We start from the raw sequence: 26536 nt of genomic DNA, 5'->3' as shown, positions 1-26536 counted from the left end.
TATGTATATTGGGTCACTCTGGATAACTTCAGTTTCTCATTCTGTGAAATGAAGATGTTTTACTTACTCTAGGTGCCAAAGATGTAATGAGAATTAATGAAAACAAAGCATCTCAACAAGGAGAGTCAAGGAAGGAGCTACATAACAAAAAAGACCAATTCACAGCAAGTAAAAAAAGGACTAGAATCACACCCCAAATCTTTACGCTCAAAAACAAGTCTTGAAATAAATGAAACAAGATGGGATTGGGAGGGAGACAAACCATAAGTGACTCTTAATCTCACAAAACAAACTGAGGGTTGCTGGGGGTAGGGGGGTTGGGAGGGGGGGTGGGGTTATGGACATTGGGGAGGGTCTGTGCTATGGTGAGTGCTGCGAAGTGTGTAAACCTGGCGATTTACAGACCTGTACCCCTGGGGATAAAAATATATTATATGTTTATAAAAAATTTAAAAAAAAATACAAAAAAAAACCCAAAAAAACAAGTCTTCAAAGAGCCTAAGAATGTTCTCTACACTCACACAGTTTGTTTTTTTATGCAAACCCACATGTATTCTAAAAATCAGCCCAAACTGTTCTCAGCTGAGAACATTTGTTGATGAGGCTTACATCCAAATGGTAAAATACTGAGACCTACAAGCATACGTCCAAATTGAAGATGAAATACTGTTCCCTTTCTGCACCTATGGATGCTGCTTCTCTTGCAATCATTTATGAAGGTACAATCACGGGCTGCCTTATAAGACACCAACGATAATAAAAGAGGCACAAGATTCTGCACTTGCAGATTTACCTTTAAAGAAAATCAATTTAAAGTTTTAAAATCATTTATTCTGTGTCTGCTATTCAGAATACTAGTAACATCCACCAGATAAAAAGTGAAACATGTCTGGTCCACAAAGTCTAACAAGCAATGTCTTAAACGATCACATATTATCTGTGTGAACTCTAGTGCTTATGCTGTATGCCCTGTGCACGCGTGCATCTTTGTCTCTGACTCACTCCACTCCAACGGGATGGGGGAAGGGACTGAATTTGGAATAGGATACAGCCCTCTCAGCTGTACTATCTACTAAATATTTTGAACAGACTCTGGAGAACACTTAGGGACCAAGGCTGAAAAAAGAAAACGAGGCAACAGTGAATGACCTGAGCAAAGACTACACAGACTAAGCAGGGAGGACAGGACTGACTTCTCAATAACGTCAAGAGACAGGGCCTTTCCCTCTCCGATCCCTCAGGGAGGAGTGTAGAAAGAGAGATGCATGACTGGCTATACAGGAGTCTCCGGTGCACAGGTGTAGCATTCCAAGGAAAACCACTATATAATTCAGATTTGGAATACATGTTTCCTACATGTATCTCTAATTTTTTAAAAAATGCTCATAGTGTCCAGAGCCTTCCAAAATGCACAATTACAGAGTTATACCAGATTTACCAAACTAACACTACCATCAATTTAGATAGCTACATCAGTGAATTTTCATTCTCTTGACTTTTACAAAGACTGTGCTTTTCCAGAAAAAGCCTTTAGTCCTAGATTTCACTATAATCAACTTGCTTATGTCAGAAGATTCATTCTGCAGCTCTGCTATTGCAGAATACTCATCTACAATATTTCCTACCAGTACTAATGTGGATGCTCTCCCAAAAATACATACTACAATCTACAGACTGGCTTCCCGTAAGGACAATTTCAGTAAAAACTGTAACCGGGCTTATCTGTAAATTACAAAGTATCAATAGTTGCACCATTTTTTAAAATCAAAACCCAGTAGAAACCTTTCTACCATTCCCCCCTTTTAAATTGATGTGGCAGAGGAAAAAAAACACACACACTCCAAATCTTGTTTGAATGGACTACAACCCAGTAAACAAGTACTATATGCCAGTGATAAATAAAAGAGCAGTTTGACTGCTTTAACATTTCTATATCTGCTTTTTTGGGTATTTATTACTATTTTCAGAAACAAGTACCTTCTATCTTTTGAACAAATATCACAGGCTTCAGGCATACCAGCATCAATGGCCCCAGCAAAAAATTACTAACAGATAATCTGCTTAGCTGTCTCCTGGTCATTTCAGAGATACAGCTTGTCTCCCCAGTTAGGGGTAAGTAAATTTGAGAGAAAGGGCTGTCATATTTTTACTCTTTTTATAATGTACTCTAATTCTGGACAGACAGTAGAGTCTAAATAAATGAAAGCTAATTTCAAGAATTTTTTTTTTAATTTCAAGACTTTTTAAACATTTTTATGAAGTAAAATCCTTAGCAATGGTACTTAAGCATTTAAAAAAAAAAAGATTAGGTTGAAACGGAAAAGTCAAAATAGCTATGATCTCATTTTTGCATTGCTGGCATTAGCCAGTTGGATGGATTTTAGCAAGGAGACAATATCTGCACTTTTTCTCTTAAAAACTGAAAACTGTGCAAGCATATCTAAAAGTCCAAATCAAAAAGCTTCCATTATAGGAAACACAGTGATTTCCTAGATGGAATCATTAAGATTTGGGCTTACTATTTACTGTCTCCTGCCAGAGTTTTCACAAGAGGTTCGTTCAAAAGGAAAACTAAGGAAGAATTCAAAATTACTTTACCAAATATGCGCCAAGGTCTATACCTTTGTCAGGAACTCCTCCAGCTGCTCTACAAACAGCTTGGTCTGCTGCTGAATAAACTGCTCACAGGCCGATTTCAGATGACGGTCCACATCTTTTTTAGAGTCGAGATAATGTTCTCTTATCTCAGGAGTACCCTTAAAAAGAAGATGACATTTTCCTCCTGTTTTTATGTGCCTAGAAATTACCAGACATGTAAAGAATGCTGTTTATCTCCCACCACCAATGAAACAGACTCCTTCTCACCTCCAACAAGAACTCTATCAAGGCATTGTTGCTATTCAGCCTAAAAAATCTTGGAACAGTCATAGGGTTCAGGATTTTAAATGCTGCATCTGTGAAACAAAATTACTCATCCAGTGAACAGGTACAGTTTTAAAAGAAAAGACGAGTTACCATTTCAGTGTGTTAATGTACACTAGTTACCTATTACCACAAAAGCAAAAGCGGTTTCATTTCCACCAACTCACCTCCATGAATGGAAGCGGGTGGGATTAGTGCCAACCATGGCTGTAGTACCCACACATAGTTATTTTCTAGAAGTCAGACTTGAGAAATGACTATTAATCTCAATTATCCACTTACAGGAAAAAAAAAAAAGATAAATGGTAACTGATACCTGAAAATTTCACTGCCTTATTTTTATGCTGCTAAATAGATTTTCCAAAAAACATCCATATACTTACCCAGCTTCGTTTGTTGAGTCCCTGGCTGGCACAGAAACTTATTCATTGGAAGCAGAATGAATAAACTACTGTGTCAGCCAGAAAGAAAACACCAAAAGGACGTATTTACCCCTTAACCTCCAGACTAACTAGAATCCAGACAAAGTACTAACTGAGGTCTCATTGATGTTCAAATGCAATTAAGATATAATGTTAGTTATGAGAGGTTAGAGGTTTAAAAGTACAGAGAGCAAGTATTCTTAAGTGATAGTCACAAAAGACGATTTCTTTGCTTTGCCACACCGCAGAAGCCAAGTATGAAATGCTTCCAACCCTGGTTTTTACAAGTACACACCACAACAGTACTTACTACCTTGACCCTGATCTTATTGTAAAACACCTATCAGACTCAGTATTGAGAGTAAAGCTTTGTTTCTGCTGTCTTTTCTACAAGATAACTTAAAAGACTGTCTGCGACAGCATACAGTAGGATTATACAGGCTTTATGATGTTTTAGGGAAAACAGACTTTAAACCAGTATTTGCCAAAATTTTAGGGCATTTCATTTTCTCACACTTCGATGGATCTATATAAGAACTAAGTAAGCAGCAACAGGGGCGCCTGGGTGGCTCAGTGGGTTAGGCCTCTGCCTTCGGCTCAGATCATGGTCTCAGGGTCCTGGGATCGAGCCCCGCATCAGGCTCTCTGCTCAGCAGGGAGCCTGCTTCCCTTCCTCTCTCTCTCTGCCTGCCTCTCTGCCTATTTGTGATTTCTGTCAAATAAATAAATAAATAAATAAAATTAAAAAAAAAAAAAACTAAGCAGCAACAAATTATGAATTAGAAAAAAATGGAAGAAAGTAGATCAGCCTTACTTTGTCCCATCACGTAAATAAAGTTAAGGACTATCAGCCTCTGGCAGTCTTCAAGATTAGGGCACTACTCCCACACCTCACACCAAAAGGACAGAAGGAAATCAACTAGACTGGTTGGGGGATGGAAGCCTCTGATAAGAATAAGCTTAAAAAATATATATGCATTCTATAAAGGCAAAAACCAGGATATGTGGCTGCTGTTTAAAAAAAAAAAAAAAATCACAGGGCGCCTGGGAGGCACAGTCAGCTGAGCATCTGACTCTTGGTTTCAGCTCAGGTCATGATCTCTGGGTCCTGAGATCAAACCTAGCCCCTCATTCTCAGGCTCCACACTCAGCAAGGAGTCTCCTTGTCCCTCTTGCTCCCACCCTGCTCTTCCCCCACCCTCTAAAATAAAACAAAATCTTTTTTTTTAAATCACAAAATACGAGTAACATACAGGTTTACTATTCAAATTCCAACAGAACCAAAAGGTATTCTCCTTGGCAGAAAGAAGACAGCATTAAGAAAAGAAAGAGTAAACTGTTCTAATTATGACTCATGATGCCTCTCAGGTGAGTTAAGTCAAGCCCAGTCACTAGGGAACTAATAACCAGCTACCCTTGGAAATACCGTATTTGGAGTTCCTCTGAACCAGAGTACAGGAAATAATTTGAGTGACTATTTTCTCAATTCCCCCAATACCTCAGAGAGAAGTTCCATTATATAAACAATGGCTTAAGGCATTAGAGCTTAATTCTCTCAGAAATGGTTAAGAAAAGATAAAGTTTAGATAAATTTGTAAGTAAGTAAGGGAAACTAGGTATATTCATAGTGTATCCTTAACTGCTCACAATCAACATCTTAGAAAATAACTATTCTGATATTTTAGAAATCATCTATTAATTCAGTCAGAGGCAAATCATTAGGACGGATATGATTCAGTGTCTATTAACAACTCAAAGATCCTAGCCACATGATTACTTAACAACCAGCTGATTTAATAATACCAATTAGGCTTAGTTGAGCACCTAACACTCACAAAGCTCTTCAACGTACATTTTCATGCTTAATGATCTCAATAACCTGGTTATTGAGAAGTTATCGTGACAAGTTGATTCTGCTCATTTCACCTGGGATAGGAAAACTAAAACACCCACCCAAGATCACACAAGAGCCAGGAAATGATGGGCCAGGAACAGAACCCAAATCTTTCACTCTTAGATATCTAAGTACTCCCATTTTACCATTTTACCCAGCTGGCTTCCTGAATTTTCATGAACTGACAAACTCTACTCAATGTTTAAAATCACCCCAATTGGCTGACACTGTAAGTAGCTGTTACACTGATTTTTCATTTTTTAACTGGTTATGGTAATATGTGGCAGAGTCTAAGAGAAGTAATGCTATATTACAAATTGAAATGCTCAGAAACAGTTCCCTTCATAAAGAAAATACAGGAAGTTAGATGTAATTAGGACGCTGAAAACTCAGCTCAGTATGAACAAGTAACATGCTTAGCAAGCACAGCATGCAAAAAAAATTGCAGATGAACATAAAATAAACCTATAACCTTTGCTGACACATTTGGACAGGTCAAACACACCCAACTGTGTCAGCCAGGACAATGAAGTACCTCTAGTTTTCTTGAGGTCCAGGGAAATTTCCTTAATGGTGAATTCAGTATGAAATGGAGCAATTTGTTCACGAAGAATCAAAAGATGCTTAATTAAGAAAAGTTGTCCATCAATCTGAGTCTAAATTATAAGACAGAAAAATGGGTATTATCAAAGATTAAATAAAAACATGTAAAACATACAGTGTTATTAATCAACATTAATCTACTGAGGTGTATGGCCCTTAACCTAACTGTATGTACCAATACTCCTCTTGTGGTGCAATGAACTCTCCCCACGTTACCCATGTTAGAATTATCTGGAAAAATCTTGCTGCAAACTCTTACTAACATTGTCACCCACTCACACTTTGTCAGTCCAAGAAAGTAAATCAGATAAAAGGTTATAAAGTAACACATTTAGAAAAAGAAATCAAATCTCTTTTAACTTGATTTAGAAACAGAAGAGATAAAGTGACCTAATCTTGGCACAGAGCAGGAAATAAAAAAAAAGGTCAAAGCATAAACACAACTCTGACCTCTCCTTTTTCAGTTTCTCTTCAAGTACCATGGCTCTATTTGGCCAAAGTGGTTTCAATATCCAGAATATCAGAAATATTCATATTTACACAAAAGGAGCTTCCAAATCCAAAAATGATTTGGGGTTACCATTTTGGATCATCCTGCCACCAACAGAGCACTGACTGTCTATACCCTGAGTCACTACACTTGCATCTGCCCGGGCAGGACCCATCTACAAGAGTCTTATGATTTAAGTTTAGTTCTCAAAGCTCTGACCCAATCCTAAAACAGTGAATAACTGTAACTTTCACTTCCAAAAAAGTCTGTATATTAACAAGAGCAAGGTTGCATCTGCTCATTCTTGCTGCTGAATCAAGACAGAATCTTACTTTGAAAATATTTCTAGTAACATCATACTATATTAGGAAAAGAGTAAAACTGTCCTTCAGTACACAGCAATAATTTTAAAGGGGTTATTAAACAAACTCCTTTCTAGTGTCTCTCTCTCTCCTCCCTCCTTCTAAATAAATAAATAATCAATATGCAAGTATGATTTATTTGATGGAAACTCACTTTGCACTCTGGAACATAGAACATTAAATAAGTAGGAAGCACTACACATTTTAAATACTTGCTCTATTTTTTAAAAAACTAACAACTCCAGGGGCGCCTGGGTGGCTCAGTGGGTTAAAGCCTCTGCCTTCGGCTCAGGTCATGATTGCAGGGTCCTAGGATCGAGCCCCGCGTCGGGCTCTCTGCTCATCAGGGAGCCTGCTTCCCTTCCTCTCTCTCTCTGCCTACTTGTGATCTCTGTCTGTCAAATAAATAAATAAAATCTTAAAAAAAAAAAAAAACTAACAACTCCAAGGGGAAAAAACAGTATAATATAGATTCACTTTACTAAAGCTGCTATAATCCAGCAAACATATTAGGTGTTCAATTAAGTATGGCAACAACTTCCTGCCTTAAGAAGCTAAGACATTAAGTGGTCATTTTCATTAATCACTTTTTTCTTGAAAGGCAAAAGTACACAAACTCAGCAACAAAAATAAATGAGCTAATGTTTGCCAAATCGAGGGCTTCCCCATACAAACTTAAACCCCTTCTAATATGCAGGAAGCAGAGTTACATAAAATAGGACAGCCTCATAGGGTAAGGATGAAATAATCAAAAAGCCCTTCACTCCTTCCTTTAAAAAAAGGAGGTGGTGCATGAAGACATAAGCATATAAACTTATTTTTAAATTAGGTCTTTTTTTTCCTCCTTATCATCTAAGAACTACATGCTCATTCTAGAAAACTGGAAAATAAAGAAGAGTGTAGTGAAAAGAAGGGAAAATCATCCAAATTCACCCAAAAGCTTTCAATGTTAATGTTTTATTGAGTGTTTTCATTACATAAAGTCATAATGTATATCTGGTTTGTATCCTTTTTTTTTTTTTTTTGCCTTAACATGTTTAAGTTAAATGTTACTGCTTCATTAAAAAAATCAATGCCTGTGTAATAGTCTACTTTATGAAGTATGCCATAATTTACTTAACCATTTGCCTAACATTAGACATGTTTCCTGATTTCATGTATTGTAAGAAATGTGAGAGCTCAGGCTTAGAAATACTTTTTAAAAATTAAATCTGCCTGTCTACAACTAACTTTCCATCTTCTTTCCAACATCTAAAAATGTCATTGCAACCTTCCATTCCATGACTGGGAGAATGCAGCAGTCACAATTAGGGGTACAGCTCTCCTAGCGACGAATCCCAAATTCTTTTGAGGGAAGTTTTTTTTGTCATTTTTTTTTTTTTTTTGCTTTCTTTTGTCTTACCCTAATTTATCTAAAGCCTTGAAGTAAGAAATCAAGTTTATAAATCTGGAAGTCCAGAAAGGTTCACAAGTTTGAATACGCCAAACAAGCAAAAAAAAATTTCCCTGGAAACAGCCCCGATAGCTTAGACCCTTTAGGCGACAGGCATATTAATGGACAGTTAAATGAAGCAACATTTTTGATGATGCTATTAAAAAATTCTCAGGGCCCCCGGGAGCAGCGTTCAGCCCCAGATCGCTTCTTGATTAAAAAACTGTAAGTCACGAAGTCATGGCAACTACTTCTAGTCATGCAACCCATGGGCCACAGTTCCCTGTCTTCTAAATTGACTTGGCTGATTTCCTCCAAGTGAGGCCATGCAACTATTTAAAACCATCACTGAAGGGATGATTATAAATTGCTATGTTCCCTTATAAACACTGTTTTGGTCTTTCAGGGAAACAGGAGTCTACTACCTTCCCAGCTGCTAAGGCTATAGTAAGAGACCTCTACTCTATAGGATTTAGAACCAAAGTGGCATTTTCAGTACTTTTCAGCAAAGCTGGCACTCCTTCATACAGTGTGGTCGTTATTTAGCACTATAATAAAATACAACTGAGCCTTCAACAACATGGTTTGAACTACACTGGTCCACTTGTATGGTAATTTTTATAGCATCGTACTATAAATGTATTTTCTCTTCCCTGTGATTTTCTTAATAACATTTTCTTTCTCTAGCTTACTTTATTGTAAGAATATAGTACGTAATACACATAACAGACAAAATAGGTGTTAACTGACTGTTTATGTTATCAGTAAGGCTTTCAGTCAACAGCAGGCTATTAGTAGTTCAGTATTCGAGGAATCAAAAGTTCTACAAGGATTTCAAACTATGGGGGAAAGGATCTGAGCCCCTGTCTTGTTCAAGGGTCAACAGTTTTAGCTTCTCTTAAAGGGCCTCAATTAAATCATATTAAACAAATCCTACCGTCAAAATGGCTTTAAATTTCTGTGTCTACAAATAAATGCTATATTCCACAATATTATTATAGGTAACAAGATTTCACCTAACACTTCATCAAACCTTGTTTTTGCTGATAGACTCTGATGCTCCAAGTAACGACTGAATACAGGCAGACAAGGCTTCCTGTGATAATCCTTGGAACACTGCCCTCTGGTGAAATAAAAGAAAAACATTAACTGAAGTGCTTCACAACACAGGAACAGAGAAATTATATAAACGGAGTACAAGCAATTCAACAATGAATGCTTGCTTGCCCTCATCCACTGGATGGACTTATATTACTGGCAAACATTCCTCCTAGAGTTTCCTATTCCCATGCAACCTGTCTAGACCAACAGATAGTTCTGTAATTTGCATCTCTCAAAACTCTCCTGTGACCTTTCAACAATATTTCCTTAGCACCTATTTCAGGCTAGGCTCTGTGCTAAATGCTGGATGCCCAGTGGTGGTTGGACAAGGCAGATGTGGTTCTGACCTCACCAACTTTAAGACAAAGCCTCAGTAAACCCACTTCTAAAAATGTATCCCAAATAATCAGTATTATAATATAAAATTCATGCACATGGATCTTACTACATTATTTAAAACAGCAAAAAAAAAAAGCAAATAAATGTTCAGTGATGGGGGAGTCAAGCAATAAAATACTAGTAAATCCAAATTACAGGATACTGTGCATGAAACATAGGAATGCCGAAGGAGGTGGTAAAATTTTTGTAAAATATAATTAGGTAAAAACAAAATAATTGGGTTATAAACAGCATGTGAAGTATGATTCTTAATTCTGTCATTTCTATATCTTGTCAGAAGTATGGCGTGTCAGTCTGGGCAGGGTCGCCTGCCGGTCCCTTGCTTCCCTCCCTGCCTCCATTCCACTGGAGATGGAATTAACATGGAGGAATATGAGCAAAATATTTATTATGAGGCCACAATCCTGGGTCCTGATCTCTACTTGATGCTGTTCTCCTTTTGTACTGCTTCCCTCTCAGTTGTCTCCTATGCAGCTTCTGTAGTAAGAAAAGATTAGGGATGCCTCTTGCTAGGTCACTGCTCCTGCCTGAGGAAGACTAAAGATCAGCAGCCTCGACTAAGACCCACTCTTCCCCAGCTCAGTTTTAATGCGTTTTTCACTAGACTTGGCTTTCCTCACCTTAGATGGTTAAAAGAGAGAGGAATAAGATTCAGACATAGCTAGGTTTAAAAAAAAGAACAGGCAGTCCCAGGAGATAAAATAAAAACAGGCAGAGTTGCATCCTCAGGTCTACCCTACTGTTTGGCTCAAATCCCTCTTAAGCACTGAAAAGGCTTCACTAGGGTCTGTGATGACAATGGGTTCTATGTGGAATATGCCCCCATGTGTCCCCCTGGGATCCCGGCTCTACTCTAGGGAGCTTCCTAATCCTAGCCTCATACCGTCATTCAGTACACCTGCTGGGGAACCTGGGGAAGAGGAGATTCCAAAGTCCAAACTTCCCTCTAGAAGACAGCTCATTAGCTGGGCAAAAAGGCTGAGACCTCTAACTGTAGAGGTGATCTGGCTGCATCCTAAAAGTCCCAGAACAGGCCAAAAGGTATTTTCGGTTAAATTTCAAAATCTCTCCAAGTACAAACTCCGATAACTATGTAGCTTAAGATAGATACACTAAGTACTGTGCACTCTACTGAACCAATGAAACTGTGCCACCTTGTTCAGCCCCTAGGCCTCTGAGATACAGAACATCTCTGTGGTGGGGGGGGAGTGAGGGGGCGGTGGGGGGCTGGGGAACATACACATACCCCCTTTGGTCTCTATTCTTAAACAACAGCTTCAGGACAATTACATTGCTGTTATTATTTTGTCACATTTTATATGCTATTTAAGTTGTAACAATCAAATTTTAAGTTAAATTCACTGAATTTCAGGGGCGCCTGGCTGGCTCTGTTGGAGGAGCACTCTTGATCTTGGGGTTGTAAGTTCAAGTCCCATGTTGGGTATAGAGATTACTTAAATAAATTTTTTAAAAAATTTAATCTTATAAACTATTTCAGCAGCAAACTCCTAATAGTAAGTATAGACAACTCTAATCTTTCAAGATTGATAATCATATCATTAAACATTCTTGAATGCTTACAATAGCTCTGACCTAAAATCAATACATTATGTTTAGAGTCATGCTTCAAAACAAAAGGTACTACAATTTCAACAATAACTAAAATTAGTCCATGGTTTCTTAGTGACTTAGGGGCACCTGGATGGCTCAGTCAGTTAAGTATTCGACTCTTAATTTCAGCTCAGGTCATGATTTCAGGGTTGTGAGATGGAAAGAGCCCCATGATGAGCTCTGTGCTCAGTGCGGAGTCTGCTTGAGATTCTCTCTCTCCCTCTGGCCTTCTCCCTGCCTCCCCACCCTGCAATTTTGCTCTCAAATAAATAAATCTTTAAAAAAATATATTGATTAAAATGGAGTACAAAACTAAATTAATGGGGTGCCCAGGTGGTTCAGTCACTTAAATGTCCTAAGGTTTGCCTTAGGTCATGATCTCAGGGTTGTAACATCAAGCCCCATGTTGGGCGTAGCAGGGAGTCTACTTAAGATTCTCTTCCTCTCCCACTCCCTCTGGCCCTCCCGTCAATCCCATACATGCACCCTCTCTCTAAAATAAATAACCTTTTAAAAAAAAAAAAAACTAAACTAAAGTTAAAAAAAAGAAACTAAAGTAAATGCATTTAATAACAAATTTATACTAAATGTGTACTATAGCCATGTGACACTGGACATTATCACTTAACTTTTCTGCATGTCTTTTTCCTTACCTATAAACTAAAACAGATGAATTAACCAGTAGTATTTAAACTTTTATGTGGTCATAGTAAATGAAATAAAAGCTCTAATCCTTCTCAGAAAGACACAAATATAAACATACAAACACAATTTTACTCAAAATTTCAAGGTATCCATAGACTCCCCAAAGGCCACTAGTGAATTCTAAGGTTCTACAGAACGCACAGGTTAAGAATCCCTACATTAAGGGCATTTGAGTGGCTCAGTCAATTAAGCAGCTGCCTTTGGCTTGGGTCATGATCCCAGGGTCCTGAGATCAAGAGTCCCATATTGGGCTCCCTGCTCAGCAGAGAATCAGCATCTCCTTCTCCCTCTGCCCCTCCCCTCTGCTCATGCTTTCACTCTCTCTAATAAATAAATAAATAAAATCTTTAAAAAAAAAAAATCCCTAAATTAGACTGATCTTAAACTTACCTCTGTATCTAAAAATCATAGGATTCTAATTAAATACCAAACAAAATACTACACCAAGATCTTAAAATAAAATTTAAATTTTAAAAATTTCACATGAAAGAGCAAGCAATTTACAGTAAAGATAGAAGAATTGATATACATACATCTATACATCTGTACAATTTGGAGAGACACACAAGAGTTCTTCGAACTGTAGGATACCACATTCCATGAAGATCTGCTGGAGAAATTGTGGTCTGTGGTCTAGGATTGAGGGATTCTGTTGAATCTAAAAACCCAAATGGAAAAAAGACACACTTCACATACCTGGAGGTTTGTCTTATTTGCACGGTAAACATAAACTGTTCTTTTAGTTATCAGTAGCTAGAGGCATCCATTTTTTTCCCAAGTATTTTCACCTTTAATCAATAATGCCACAGGAACCCACAGGAATTGTGACAGCTGATATTCAACACAATTAGTGAGACTACACATAAATACATACATACATCCCACCCTCATATATATATGCTTAATTCAAAAGCTATTCCAAAACTGTGATCAATAATGTCTACCTAGGTGGCTCAGACAGTGGTCCCAGGGTCCTGGGATCAAGCCCTGCATCATGCTCCCTGCTCAGCAGGGAGTCTGCTCCCGCCTCTCCCTCTGCCTCCCTCTTCATGGTCTCTCTCTCTCTCTCTCTCTCTCTCAGATAAATAAAATCTGGGGTGCCAGGGTCACTCAGTTGGTTAAGGATATGCCTTCAGCTCAGGTCATGATCTCCAGGTCTTGGGATGGAGCCCATATCAAGCTTCCTGCTCAGAGGGGAGTCTGCTTCTCCTGCTCTCTCCCTCTGCCCCTCCCCACTGCTCGTTCACTCCCTCTCAAATAAATAAAATCATAAATAAATAAATAGATAAAATCTTTAAAACAAAACAATCTTTATGGAATGAATAAATAGTATATACGCCTTATACAATAAGGAGGTAGATCTGTAAGTAGTCGTGTGGAAGCTAGTGGAAGCCAATGGAGGTAAGGAAATGACAAGAAAATAAAGCTATGCTAAACAGGAAAATTAATCAAAGCTGGTTTACTTGACTGCCTGCCTTCCATGCTCTTAGCTGTATTACTTATAGGCCTACTCAGTCTATCCAATTCCCAAGTGAAGACAATTGGAATCTCCGAGACAGGGCAGACACTCTGGTGAGGGTGAGGAGGAGCAAGTGAGGAGCTTGGTTGAGCAAAGACATCTCTGTGAGGGAAGCACGATCATTTCAGCTCAATGGACAAGAGTTCAAATGAGCCACAACATCACAGCTAAGATAATACTTTGGAACAAGAGGGGATAGTGAAATATGAACTGGGTATTAGAGGACATTAGGAAACTCTATTAAATGTTTTAATAGTTTTCTTAATATTATTTATTTATTTATTTATTTGAAAGACAGAGATCACAAGTAGGCAGAGAAGCAGGCAGAGAGGGAGGAAGAAGCAGGTTCCCCGCTGAGCAGACAGCCCGATGCGGGGCTCGATCCCAGGACCCTGAGATCATGACCTGAGCCGAAGGCAGAGGCTTTAACCCACTGAGCCACCCAGGCGCCCCTAGTGCAATAGGTTTTAGGGTTATATAGGAGATGTCCTTATATTTTGGAGAGATGATGAAATACTCAAGAGTAAACTGGCAATGATGTCAATAATTTATTTTAAAATGATTAGCAGAAGATTGAGGCGCCTGGCTGGCTCAACCAGAGGAGCATGTGGCTCTTAATCTTGGGGTTGTGAGTTCGAGCCGCACATTGGGTGTAGAGATTACTTAATAAATAAATAAATTTAAAAAAATAAAAATAAAATGATTAGCCAAAGAATATATGTATATATAATGTGATAAAATGTTAAGTCTTAAATCCATATGGTGGGTAGTGGTGTTCACTGTTCATCATATCATTCTTTCTACTTTTCTTTGTATTTGAAACTTTTTTCCATAGGGGCACCTGGGTGGATCAGTGGGCTAAGCCTCTGCCTTCGGCTCAGGTCATGATCTCAGGGTCCTGGGATCTAGCCCTGCATCAGGCTCTCTGCTCAGCGGGAGCCTGCTTCCCCCGACCTCTCTGCCTGCCTCTCTGCCTACTTGCAATCTCTCTCTCTCTCTAATGAATAAATAAAATCTTAAAAAAAAAAAAAAAAAGAAATAGCCAATACTTAAAAAAAAAAAAAAAAAGCAAACAAAAAAAAAAAAATTTTTAAAAAAAAAAAAAAAAAAAAAAAGCCAGAACGGCCTCTGCTTAGAAGGAGGCTTAGAGTTTATGGTACAGATTTATGGGGAAAAAGAAAGAAGAGAACACTGTGGGTTAGTGCTTTCACTCTATAATTCTGTAAGCTTATTTTTTTTGCTTTTCAAAAGCATGTGATATTTGTGTAATTTTAAAAGCTCTTCTATAAGGCCTCACTTTAAACCAAAATGTCTACTTTATATGAGGTTGACTCTCCTCTACCTCCATTGTTCTTTCATGTCAGCATCTGCTGAGGTTCTCTCCCCACATTTCTGCTATTGTCACTGTACTCTCTGTCCTAGGGTGACCCTACACAAGCCCAAAGCGTCAATTACTCTACAATCTTTATCTCTAAATCAGTCCACTTTATAGCTCTAGAACAGTACTGTCCAACAGAAATACAATGTGAGCCATAAGTGTAACACATTAAAATGCCCCATTAAAAAAGGTAAGAAGAAACAAGTGGAATGAATTTTAATGTACTTAACCTAATATATCTAAAATACCACCATTTTAACATGTAATCAAGACAGAAATTACTAATAAGGTTTTTTCATTCTTTATTTCATATTAAGTCTTTGAAATCTGACTTGTATTTTAGATGCTAACAGCATATTCGGATAGCCGCACTTCACCTGTTCGATGGCAGGTGGCTACCATACTGAACAGCACAGCTCTAGATCAATATACATCGATCTTCTCAGTTGTTCCATGTGGACGCTGTTAAGTCTTTCTCAGCCCCACATCTAGTGTGTCATCAAATTCTATTGATTCAAGCTTTGCACCAGATGCCTCATCTATTCAGTTTTCTCCATACCCTGTCAGTACCCTGGCTCAAACCTTTAGCTTTCAAATGGAAAACAAAACCATCTCCTAACTAGGCTCTACAGTTCTGCCAACAATACCTTATTTATTTTAAGGTCAAGCAAGGGTGAAAGAATAGACTTTACTGGGCAAAGGGAAAATGTAAGACCAGGGTCAGTAAGACAGAAAAGTACTCTAGTCTTTCCACTAACTCTTGAAGAGATTTATTAGGACCAAGGTATATACTAGAAACAAAAGGTATACAAAGACATGGCACAGGTTCTATTTCAAAGGAGGAAACTTTAACCCCCTATGGCTCTATCTTCCTATGAAGCAAATGTGATAAAATTGGCTTTGCCAGATAAGGAATACCCAGTTTGCTTGGCAGTGTGGGTTTGAGGTATCAACTGTTCATACAGTAACACACAATTCCTGGAGATGCCCTAAGCATGGGGACTTAGGGACAACTGGGGCTATTTAAAGCCTCCCATTCTCACTACCCCAACTCCCAGCCAATCCCAGCTCCCCAAAAACCTGAGCTTCAGTGTCTCCCTTACAGCTAGGAGGAGAGGAAAGGGGATACCCTGTTTCCCATCTAGCTTTTTGTCTACATAACTCATAAATATCCAGGATGCTTCTTGGACAATTTCACTCCTTGCATAACACGTACCCTAGTCCAAGCCAGCCCAAACATTTTTTTTTTAAGATTTTATTTATTTATTTGACAGACAGAGATCACAAGTAGGCAGAGAGGCAGGCAGAGAGAGAGAGAGAAGCAGGCTCCCCGCTGAGCAGAGAGCCCGATGCGGGACTCGATCCCAGGACCCTGAGATCATGACCTGAGCCGAAGGCAGGGGCTCAACCCACTGAGCCACCCAGGCACCCCAGCCCAAACATTTTTATCGTTATCTTACCCTGGTCGCTGGCACTCCATATATTTACAAAATGCAAATCTGGTAATACAATTATTCCAATACACTGTATTAGCAAGAAGTTCAAAGTCTCTGAGACTATCGCCTATCTGGCCGGCTTTATCTCTTCCTCCCTCCAAATAACCTATGCCCAAACATACCAAACCACTTGACTTCCCCAAAGCATGGTCTAACATTCCTGCCTGGCCTCCTCCATGCAATTCTATCTTAAACAACCTTACTTCACTTGACTCATTCATTCCCACCTTTATAAACAGTATAGATTCAGACACCACGTCTCTCACTGAACCCACCTTCCTGCACTCAAAGCTCACCTCCCTTCATAATTCTGATGCCTTTCTACCATGGTCCAAGAGTGCACTGTCCATACCTTTAGGACATGGCCACACAGTTACATCTGTGGCTTATCAATCTACCCCCACCCAAGTCTGGGCTCTTCAAATGCACAAGTTGTTTCTCATGCTCAGAACATGACAAGTCCTCAACAGAAGTTTAAACGAATGAATAAATTTGGAGTTAAGCATCATAACATACCGGATTTTCTTAGATTGTTAGACTCCGTTTCCTCTAACCGAACATCTGAAAACGAAGCTTCTGAAGGTACCTTCTTCTGTTCATCTTTTAAACTCTGTGCAATTTGCTATTATAAAGAAATCAGAAGAAAGATTAAAGTGTAGTTTTCAGCTGTGTTTGTAATATGAACATACTCTTTCTATAAAGTTAAAAAAAAAACTAGTTAATAAATAAATGGTCCAAAACAACCCATGGAAATGAAAAAGTTAAATTAGTATGGAGCGTCCCTACTCCCATAAACACATCCATAGTCTTTCGTGAACCACTAATTTCAGAACCATTACCAGGTATCTGCTGAAGGTTCATATAATACACAAGGCTCCTCTAGGAAGCTAATTTTCAACTTCTGTTTAGAAACAAAATTTAAGATTGGACAGGATACATTCGGAATATCAGAAATGCTTTTATCAAGTAACCGGCCAATCTAAACAACTGCTTTTCTCTTTATGTGAGAATAGCTACGGTAAGCTATTTTTGAAAGCCTTCTTCACTGCCTAAAGAATAACATCAAATATACACAAGTCACTAACTACTAAGTTAGTGATGAAGATCTCACTAATTTACATTTATAGTTTTATAAAGGTAGAAATAAAAATGAAGGACTAACAAACATGTAATTACTGCCAAAAGTAATGGCCCAGAGAACCGTTTGGGAGACAGTCAGTCTCCATATCACTTGGGCCAGTCCTAACTCTGCATGCAGAAACCAGAAAGTATAGCCAACCCCTAAATGGCACACAGACATCATAGCAGGATCACCTGATGCCCCTGTGCCCCTCACCAAAAGAAAAGCAAAGCCAGCATATTTACTGAAAGTGGTATCCTTAAACCAAAAGGTCCACACAAGAAGGCACGAGGACACTGGCTATGTGATGACTAAATAAACATACTAAATATATCACTAAATTATACTGGGAGAGCGAATTCAGTAAACTTCATCACCTAACATCTTATCAGAACTATTAAAACAGGCATTCTACCTAATATAAAACCAATATTCATAAAGAAATTAAGGAAATAAAAGGAAGAAAGAAGGAGAACACAATTCCCTAGACTGGACTGAGAAATAGATCTTGTCTTCATCATACCCACTTTGTGGCCTTCAAATCCAAGGTAACTCCTGCAAATGGATTATCTATCTGTTTCCTGGAATTATTAGCAACATTCCTACTATGAGCCTGCAGAATAATGAAAGCAGGGCAATAAACAAACAGCCCCCAAACTATATGCCCTACATATACCTGATTCCAGCAAGGTTGATTTTACATATTATTTTTTTAAAGTACTATACAAATAATTAATATAACTACCCAAAATATAAATTTAAATAGAAGACAGGAGAAGGATGAAAGTTGAGAAAAACATTCTTAGATAAGGGCAGTAAATTACACAGCCTGGTGTATTTCAAACCTGTTAGCTTTAAAACAAACACACCTATTACAACATGTTTATCAGTCCAGGAACTAAAATAAGTTAGGTTAAGTTAAAATGCTGGTGAGGAGGTGTAGCAACAGGAATAGGTTATACATACACATACTTCTTTGCTGTTAGCTGAGAGGACCAAAATCAAGAACACTCCATAGCTATGAGCACACCTAGCACCTAGACCTTGTTTTCTAATACCATTCTCCAATAAAAGAAGCCAGGACTCCTTGGAGAAATGGCTGATTCTAGGGCTAAGACAGGAAATAGACAAAATGAGCCTAAAATGTCTTACAGAACCAAGAGATAAGGAAGTGCTCATAAGACAGTGGGCAATAGCCATAAATATGAAATAAATATCCATGAGTTCATACTGATATCAATAAGTGAATACATACATACATACATACTTACATATATAGAAGGAAAAAGATCTGCCTTGCAGAAAAATTCCAAATAATGTATGTAAATACTTTGTCTCAAGCAAGTAGCATAGCTTGGGGGAAAAGAGCAACTTTTCAATGAAGAAACCTAACAATGCCACCTCAACTAAGTGATCTATGTCAGTGTAAGTCATATTGATGTATCTACCCTGGGTATGATGTGATAAATATGGTACTTTTGGGTTTCCTTCCAAAAAACACGTAATACCAGTCTAACCATGTGAAAAGCATCAAACAAATCCCAATAGGGAGGCACCCTATAAAATACTTAACAAATTCTCCTCAAAAATGTTAAATTAAAATCAGCAAAAACAAGGAAAGTCTGAGAAACTCTCAGAGCCAAGAAGAGCCTAAGAAGATATGGAAGAAAAAAAAAAAAATGCAAGGTAGTAACTTCAAATGGATAACGGGATCCTGGAACAGGAAAAGACATTATATAAAAACTAAGGAAATGTGAATAAACTATGGCCTCTAGTTAATACCAATGCATCATTAGAGACTCATTCACCACCACAATTGCACCACAATAATATAAGATGTTAAATAACAGAGAAAACTGGATGTGGCGTACATAGGAACTCTCTGTAAGACCTTCTCAATTTTTCTATAAATCTAAAACTGTTCCAAAAAATTAAATCTATTTAAAAAAAAGAAAGAAAAGAAAATCAGGATGTGTGACATCCAGGAGAAGCAGTCTACACAGAAACTGGGTAATATCTGAGCCACATTTATAACTTAACAAAAGCGATTCCCACTTGGTATCAAAAGGTATGTTGATGAATATAGGATACACTTATGAAGAAATGGACTTTAAACCTATTTTTCATAGACAAATAAATTTAAGTCAGCATTCCTGCTGGAAGCCTAATTTGCCAACCTTGAAAAAATTAGACTACATTTTTGAAAATACATTAGAAACATGTAATGACTTAGCAAAATTATTTCAGGGGATATTTTCAAATTCACTAGAATCAAAATTTTACTAGATCATCCCAATAGATGCAAACAAAGCATCTAATAAAAACCAACATTGTTTAATGATAAAAGCACTCAACAAACCAGGAATAGATGGGAACCTCTTCAACCTGATAAAGGGCATTGTATGAATAACTCACAGTTAACATCATACTAAATAGGAAAGGCTAGAAGCTTTCCCCTTAATATCAGAATAAAACAGGATATATGGTCTCATCATTTCTATTCAACATTGTCTTAGAGTTTCTAGCTAAGCAATTAGGCAAGAGAGATACATAAAAGGCATAAAGATTGGAAATCAAAAAGTAAAACTATCTCTATTTGCAGACAACATGATCTTATATACATGCATACATACACAGTTACACATATAGAAAATCCTAAGGAATCCACTAAAATCTATTAGAATAAGCTAGCCCAACAAGGTAACAGGATAGAAGATCAATATATAAAAATCAAAAATATTTCTATACACTTGCAATGAACAATCAAAAAACAGAATTAAGAAAATAGTTCCATTTACATTAGCTTCAAAAAGAATAAAATACTTAGGAAGAACTTTAAAAAGTATAAAATTTAGGGCGCCTGGGTGGCTCAGTGTGTTAAGCCTCTGCCTTCAGCTCAGGTCATGATCCCGGAGTCCTGGGATCGAGTCCCGCATCGGGCTCTCTGCTCAGCAGGGGGCCTGCTTCTCTCTCTCTCTCTCTCTCTCTCTCTCTCTCTCCCTCTCTGCCTACTTGTGATCTCTCTCTGTCAAATAAAGAAATAAAATCTTTAAAAAAAAAAAAAAAGTATAAAATTTATCCTCTGAAAACTACAATATATCACTGAAAGAAACCGAAAAAGATCTAAAGAATTTCAAAATATCCCATGTTCTTGAACTGGAAGGGTTAACATTTGTTAAGATGGCAATGATCCCCAAACTCATCAACAGATATAATCCCTAACAAATCCCAGCTGACTTCTTTGTAGAAAGTGACAAGCTGATTCTAAAATTCATATAGACTTGCAAGGGACCAAGAATAGACAAAACAATCTTAAAAAAGAAGAAGAAATTAGAATTCATACTTCATGATTGTAAAATTTATTACAAAACAATCAAATCAGTCTGATATTGACATAAAAAGAGACATAAAGATCAATGTAATAAAACTGAGAGTTCAGAAACAAACCCAGGGGTGCCTGGCTGGCTCAGTCAGTTGAGCATGTGACTCTTGATTTCAACTCAGGTCATGATCTCAGGGTCCTGGGACTGAACCCTGAGTTAGGGTCTGTGCTCAGCACGGAGTCTGCTTAAGGATGTTCTCTCTCCCTCGGCTTCTCCCCCCACTCGTGTTCTCTCTCTCTCAAATAAATCAACAGGAAGGAAGGAAGGAAAGAAGAAAGGAAGGAAGGGAGGAAAGAAGAAAGGAAGGAAGGGAGGGAGGGAGGAAACCCAAAAATTTATTAGCAACTGACTTCAACAAGGGTGCCAAGACCATCCAGCAGGAAAGAATAGCCTTTCAATAAATGATGCTGGGACAACTGGACAGAATGCTGGGATAACAAATGATGCAGGGACAATATCCACATTAAAACCACAATGAGACACCACTCCATACCCACTAGATGCCTGAAGTCAAAAAGTCAAATATTAACAAGAGTTGGCAAGTAGGTGGAGAAATCAGAACCCTCGTATGCTGCTGGTGAGAATGTAAACGGGTACAGCCACTTTGGGAAACAATCTGGCCGTTCCTCAAATGATTAAACATAGAGTTATTATACAGTGCAAAAATTCCAATCCTAGGCATATACACAAGAGAAATAAAAACACGTGAATGTTTGTAGCATTATTATTTATAACACCCAACAGGGTAAGCAACCCAAGTATCCATCAGCAGAAGAATAAATAAACAAGATGTGATATATCCATACAATGGCATATTACCCAGCATAAAAAGGAAAGAAGTCTAACACATGCTATAACTTGGATGAACTGTGAAAACATGCTACGTGAAAGACATCACAAAAAACCACATGTTATATAATTCTATTCATATGAAATGTTTAAAACTGGGTAATTTACAGACACATATATATTTTATAGACATATATATACATACATATACATTATATAGACATATATATAGACACATTTATAGAGTTCACAGAACTCTCTATAAGTTCTCTGACCCCTCAGACTGGGGTCAGAGAGTGACAGCTAAAGGTCCAGGGTTGCTTTCTGAGATGGTGAAAATGGTCTATAACCAACTGTGCTGATGACTGAACCTATCCATGAATATATTAAAAACCACTAAATTATAAACTCTAAATGGGTGAATTGTGGGGTTTGTAAACTATAACTCAATAAAACTGTTTAAGAAAAAAGAAAGAAGTCCTCAAAGATTACAGGGACATGTCAAAATGACAAAGAAGCCATCTAAAGGACAAAGAAGCCATCTTCCACTAGTCAAATCTGGGACAATTCTGAGCTTCAAAAAGAGCAATGCCAATAGATTATAATGACTTTTTTAAAAATTCCACTAGTCTACTAAGGTCAGAGATGGGCAAAAGGGAGGAAGAAGGAGAAATTAATTCTTTACAGCAGAATGCCAACTAATGAATGCAGAAGAAAAGGCAGATATGAAAATGGCAGGTATGAAATTTGCTACTCCCAACATAATAACTGGTTCAGGCACAGATCATTAATGGTTGTAATAACCACTGGGTAAAAAGATGCTGGGCAACTCACATAATCCCAAAGTACCATTTCATCAGTACTCACTATACAAAGAAGGGAATATACTTTTATAATGAAGAAAATTAGCAATTACTACCTTAACCAATTGTGGAACATCCTGACATTACATGCCTTTGATGTGATGAGGTAAGTACACATCAGCTGTGTAGTATTCTTGCCGAAAGAAAGAAAGAAAGAAAAAAAGAGAGAAAGAAAAGAAAAGAAAAAAGAAAGAAAGAAGCTTAATCTGAATCTAAATGTGAGAAAAACAATCAGACAAATCCAGAATGTGGCATATTCATAAAACTGGTTTGGTCTCTTCAAAAAAGCCAGGTGATAAAAACAAAAAACAAACAAAAAAACAAGTGGGGAGAAACAGTAACCTTGACTGGATCCCACTTTTTAACTTTCTGATCCTGTTTTATAGATAGCTGAAGGACAACTGGAAAAATTTGAATATGTCCTACATATAAATAATATGCTGAATTAATATTAATTTTTATATATGTAAAAAATGGCATGTGATTATGTGAAGAATGTTTTATTCTTAGGAGTAAGAACTAAAGTATTCAGAAATGAAGTATCACAATATCTATGATTTACTTTCAAATGGTTCAGCAATAAAACATACACATAAAGAAAGTAAGTGGGACAAAACACTAACAACTAGTAAATCTGAAAAAATTCCAGACTTAATTGAATATTCAGTGATATTAAGTAACTATAATAATGTTTTTAAATGTGATAACTATATCATGGTTGTGTTAAAATGAAAAGTGCCCTCACCAAAATAAGAAAGTAGGACTACCATCAAACTACAAAGCTTGATGATAAGGAATTCATATACAAAGGGTATAAAGAACTCATATCATATAACTCAACAGCATAAAAAACAAACAATGCAATTTAAAATTGACGAAGGACCTGAATCAACATTTTTTCCAAAGAGGATATACAAATGGCCAACAGGTAATGAAAATGCTCAACATCAATAATCATCAGGGAAACGCACATAATGAGATACCATCTCACGCCTATTAGAATGGCTACTAAAAGACAAGAGGTAACAAGTGTTGGGACGTCTGAATGGCTCAGTCAGTTAAGCGTCTGCCTTTAGCCCAGGTCATGATCCCAGGGTCCTAGGATCGAGTCCCACATCAGGCTCCCTGCTCAGCAGGAAGCCTGCTTCTCCCTCTACCCCTCCTCCACTCATGCATGCAAGTACTCTCTCTCCCTCTCTCTGACAAAATATTTTTTAAAAAAAAAGGTAACAAGTGTTGGCAAAGACATGGAGAAAAGAGAACCCTTGTGCTCTATTGGCAGAACTGTAAATTGATGCAGCCACTCTGGAAAACAGTATGGAGGATCTTCAAAAAATTAAAAATAGAACTACCATATGATCCAGCAATTCCACTTCTGGGAATATATCCAAAGGAAATGAAAACACTAACTCAAAGGATATCTGCACCCTTACGTACACTGCAGCATTACTCACGATAGCTAAGACATGAAAACAACCTAAGTGTCCACCAAGTTGTGGTATATACAGACAGTGGAATATTATTTGGCCATAAAAAAAAAAAAAAAACAAGGAAATCCTACCATGTCCAAAAACATGGTCGGACCCTAAAGACATTATGCTAAATGACATAAGTTAGGGAAAGACAAATACTGTATGAGTTCACTTATATGTGAATCTAAAAAAAAAAAAAAAAAAAAAAAATACAAACTTCCAGTTACAAGATAAACACTAGGAATGTAATATACATGATGACTATAGTTAACAATAAACACTGTATACAGATAGGAAAGTTGTTCGGAGGTAGATCCTAAGAGCTTGTCACAAAGAGAAATTTCCTTTCTTTGGATTGTTATCTATATAAGATGATGGGTATTAACTAAAGCTATTGTGGTAATCATTTTATAATGTATGTAAATCAAATCATCATGCTCTATGCCTTAAACTTACTGATATATGTCAATTATTTCTCAATAAAACTAGAAAAAGACTTCACTACAAAAAATAAAATGTGCCTTACCTTTTGAATCTAAAGTAAATACTAAAGTATTTACTGATGAAATGTTTAGAATTTGCTCCAAAATAATTAATGGTGTGGAAGGGAGTAATGGAGCTCTAAGTGAAGTAAGACTGGCCATGAGGAAGCTGTCGTAATAATATGCAAGAGTCATTATATAGTTCCCTCTACCTTTCGCTTATATTTGAAACTTCGATTAAAAAAGTTCTAGGTTCTAGGGTGCCTGGGTAACTAGGTGGTTAAGTGTCTGACTCTTGATGTGAGCCCATCTTGATCTTGATTCAAGCCCCATGTTGAGCTCCACACTGGGAATGGAGCCTACTTAAAAAGAAAAAAAGGTTCTAGGTTCTAATTCTGGTTTAGTACTAATACCCTCAGCATTATTTAAACTCTGTCCAGCACTAAAAGAAAATAAAGATTCAATGTAACTGAATCAGTGAGCTAAATGATCAGTGAGGTAACTCTAGCTCTTCAAACCATAAACTGGACATCAGTACTGCAGAATTTTGAGGAGATGGCCCGCAGGGTTTTTATGAGACAGCATGACACATGGTTCTATGACAATCAACTATGCTGGCTCCTATGTTATCAAGACCCTCTTCTGTGCCATTTATTTTAAAAAAGAGAAATCACAGGGAGCACAAATTCAATTTAAAAACTGAGAACATGACAAACCATAAGTGACTCTTAATCTCACAAAACAAACTGAGGGTTGCTGGGGGGAGGGGGGTTGGGAGAAGGGGGGTGGGGTTATGGACACTGGGGAGGGTATGTGCTATGGTGAGTGCTGTGAAGTGTGTAAACCTGGTGATTCACAGACCTGTATCCCTGGGGATAAAAATATATTATATGTTTATAAAAAAAAAAAAATTAAAAAATTAAAAAACAAAAAAAATTGAGAACACAAGACACCTGGGTGGCTCAGTCAGTTAAGTGTCCGTCTCTGGATTTCGAATCAGGTTGTGACCTCAGAGTCGTGAGATTAAGCCTGATGTCATGCTCCATGATCAGGAGGGAGTCCGCTTGAGATTCTCCCTTTCCTTCTCCCTCTGCCCTTTTGCCCCATGCTCATGCACGAGCACACACTCTCTCTCTCTCTAAAGTAAATAAATAAATCTTAAAAACAAAAAACAACCAAAAAAAAACCTGAGAACACATATTTCCTACAAAAGGGGAGGGAAATGAATTACAAAATAACTTGAAGGAAAAAGAACCTAACAGATTATGCTGTTCAATTTTTTAAAATTTTATTTCCTGTGACTTTATGGCAAGTTGATCTTGAGTTTACATCTTGAATGAGAATTAAAAAGAAAAATCCTATTTTTACTAGTACCAAACATCCAAAAGGTGTATGGGAGAGATCAAGATCAAATAAGAGAACCCTACCTCCATCATCACCAACTTATCAGGATATGCCAGATCTCCAGGAGCAGGTTTGTACCCCGTGATGTCTGTCTGAATGTAGATGTGGGTTCTATAGACAAGGCGCTCTTGTACATCTTCTAACATCTGCTTTACTCCAGCTGCAAATGCTCCCAGTTGTTCAGCTGATAAAAAAGTATAATCATCCATTCCTTTATATTTAGAAAAATATTTTCTATAAACAAGCAAAAATATTACTCAAGTGTCCAGCAGTAGTAGGAAGCACTTTTGCCTCTGGGACTGTGGTTGCATTCTATTTCAGTATGACTCAATGACCTCAGAAAAACTTAATAAATGTCTTTCAATTTCCTCAAATTTAAAATTAGGAAATAAATTTGCCCTTATACCTTTTTTCTGACACACTGTGATATTATTTTTATTATTAACATGAATAATAAAGTCTGAATTTTAAAGTGTTTGTGCTTATTAAAAGTTATCTCATTCAGCTTCAGACCAATCCTGAGAGACAGCTAGGGCAGCTTATTCGTTGGGTTATCATCCCAATTTTACAAATAAATTGAGTCCCACAAATATTAAATGACTTATTAAGGTTTTCACGAAGAAATATGAGTAAAAAATTAAAACAAAGTATGAGTTCATATAGAATGTCTACATTCCTAAGATGCCATC

The 26536-nt window shown here is 37.4% G+C and overlaps 1 protein-coding gene across 2 annotated transcripts in view; it reads right to left on the bottom strand.

Annotated features, from left to right (window-relative positions):
• Positions 1-26536, bottom strand: part of COG3 (component of oligomeric golgi complex 3) — a 74260-nt gene that overhangs the window by 14279 nt on the left and 33445 nt on the right. For both annotated transcript variants that reach the window (XM_032873998.1, XM_032874000.1), the window contains 7 exons: positions 25871-26031; positions 16851-16956; positions 12475-12599; positions 9159-9248; positions 5774-5894; positions 2866-2954; positions 2622-2756 (listed from right to left, as the gene is read on the bottom strand). In XM_032873998.1, the coding sequence (XP_032729889.1) occupies positions 2622-2756; positions 2866-2954; positions 5774-5894; positions 9159-9248; positions 12475-12599; positions 16851-16956; positions 25871-26031 (827 nt within the window). The remainder of the gene's footprint in view (positions 1-2621; positions 2757-2865; positions 2955-5773; positions 5895-9158; positions 9249-12474; positions 12600-16850; positions 16957-25870; positions 26032-26536) is intronic.

This window comes from Lontra canadensis, unplaced genomic scaffold (genome assembly GCF_010015895.1).
Source record: "Lontra canadensis isolate GAN:19392208 unplaced genomic scaffold, GSC_riverotter_1.0 scaffold51, whole genome shotgun sequence".
In the NCBI taxonomy this organism is placed as follows: Eukaryota; Metazoa; Chordata; class Mammalia; order Carnivora; family Mustelidae; genus Lontra; species Lontra canadensis.
This window is presented reverse-complemented; position numbering and strand designations above follow the sequence as displayed.